Source organism: Lottia gigantea, assembly GCF_000327385.1.
Source record: "Lottia gigantea unplaced genomic scaffold LOTGIsca_16, whole genome shotgun sequence".
Taxonomy (NCBI): Eukaryota; Metazoa; Mollusca; class Gastropoda; family Lottiidae; genus Lottia; species Lottia gigantea.
The window spans coordinates 1,878,019-1,879,117 of NW_008707965.1; the positions used below are offsets into that span (position 1 = coordinate 1,878,019).

A 1,099-nucleotide genomic window follows, 5' to 3' on the forward strand; every position below is an offset into this window, starting at 1 on the left:
AATCATTCTTACTTCAATTTTGTAAATATGGCCCCTGGATCAATATCTGCAAATGATTTAAGTGTTTAAGTGTAAAAATCATATCACTTTATTACAAATGTATCAATCGTTGCATAAAACATCATAAATGTAGCAGAATTGCCTAAATTGCTCCAAACCATATCAAAGATGTTGCCATTTCATTCGACGTTTCTTTACAGTCTGATCCTGAGTTAGAAAGACAAATGTCTGACTTGAAACAGCAGAAGTTAGAAATATTAAAAACCATCGCTGGCTTAAAACAACAGATCTCAGATATAGAACAACAGGAGACTGAGGCTATTAGAGGGGTAAGTTTTATTACTGGGGCTATTAGAGGGGTAAGTTTTATATCTGAGGCTTTTAGAGGGGTATGTTTCATAACTGAGGCTATTAGAGTGGTAGGTTTCATAACTGAGGCTATTAGAGGGGTAGGTTTCATAACTGAGGCTTTTAGAGGGGTAGGTTTCATAACTGAGGCTATTAGAGGGGTAGGTTTCATAACTGAGGCTTTTAGAGGGGTAGGTTTCATAACTGAGGCTATTAGAGGGGTAGGTTTTATTACTGAAGCTATCAGAGGGGTAGGTTTTAAATCTGAGGCTATTAGAGGGGTAGGTTTTATAACTGAGGCTTTTAGAGGGGTAGGTTTCATAACTGAGGCTATTAGAGTGGTAGGTTTTATTACTGAGGCTATAAGAGGGGTAGGTTTTATTACTGAGGTTATTAGAGGGGTAGGTTTTATAACTGAGGTTATTAGAGTGGTAGGTTTTATTACTGAGGCCATAGGAGGGGTAGGTTTTATTACTCAGGCTATTAGAGGGGTAGGTTTTATAACTGAGGCTATTAGAGTGGTAGGTTTTATTACTGAGGCCATAGGAGGGGTAGGTTTTATTACTCAGGCTATTAGAGGGGTAGGTTTTATAACTGAAGCTATCAGAGGGGTAGGTTTTATATCTGAGGCTTTTAGAGGGGTAGGTTTCATAACTGAGGCTATTAGAGTGGTAGGTTTTATTACTGAGGCTATAAGAGGGGTAGGTTTTATTACTGAGGTTATTAGAGGGGTAGGTTTTATTACTGAGGC

At 38.2% G+C, this 1,099-nt stretch overlaps 1 protein-coding gene across 1 annotated transcript; it reads right to left on the reverse strand.

Moving 5' to 3' along the window:
* Positions 1-290: 290 nt before the first annotated feature.
* On the reverse strand, positions 291-773 carry LOTGIDRAFT_112695 (hypothetical protein; the record flags this gene model as incomplete). The annotated part of the gene is made up of 1 exon (XM_009050978.1): positions 291-773. A coding segment is annotated over one exon (483 nt), but the record flags the coding sequence as incomplete, so codon positions are not given.
* Between the last annotated feature and the right edge of the window lie 326 nt (positions 774-1,099).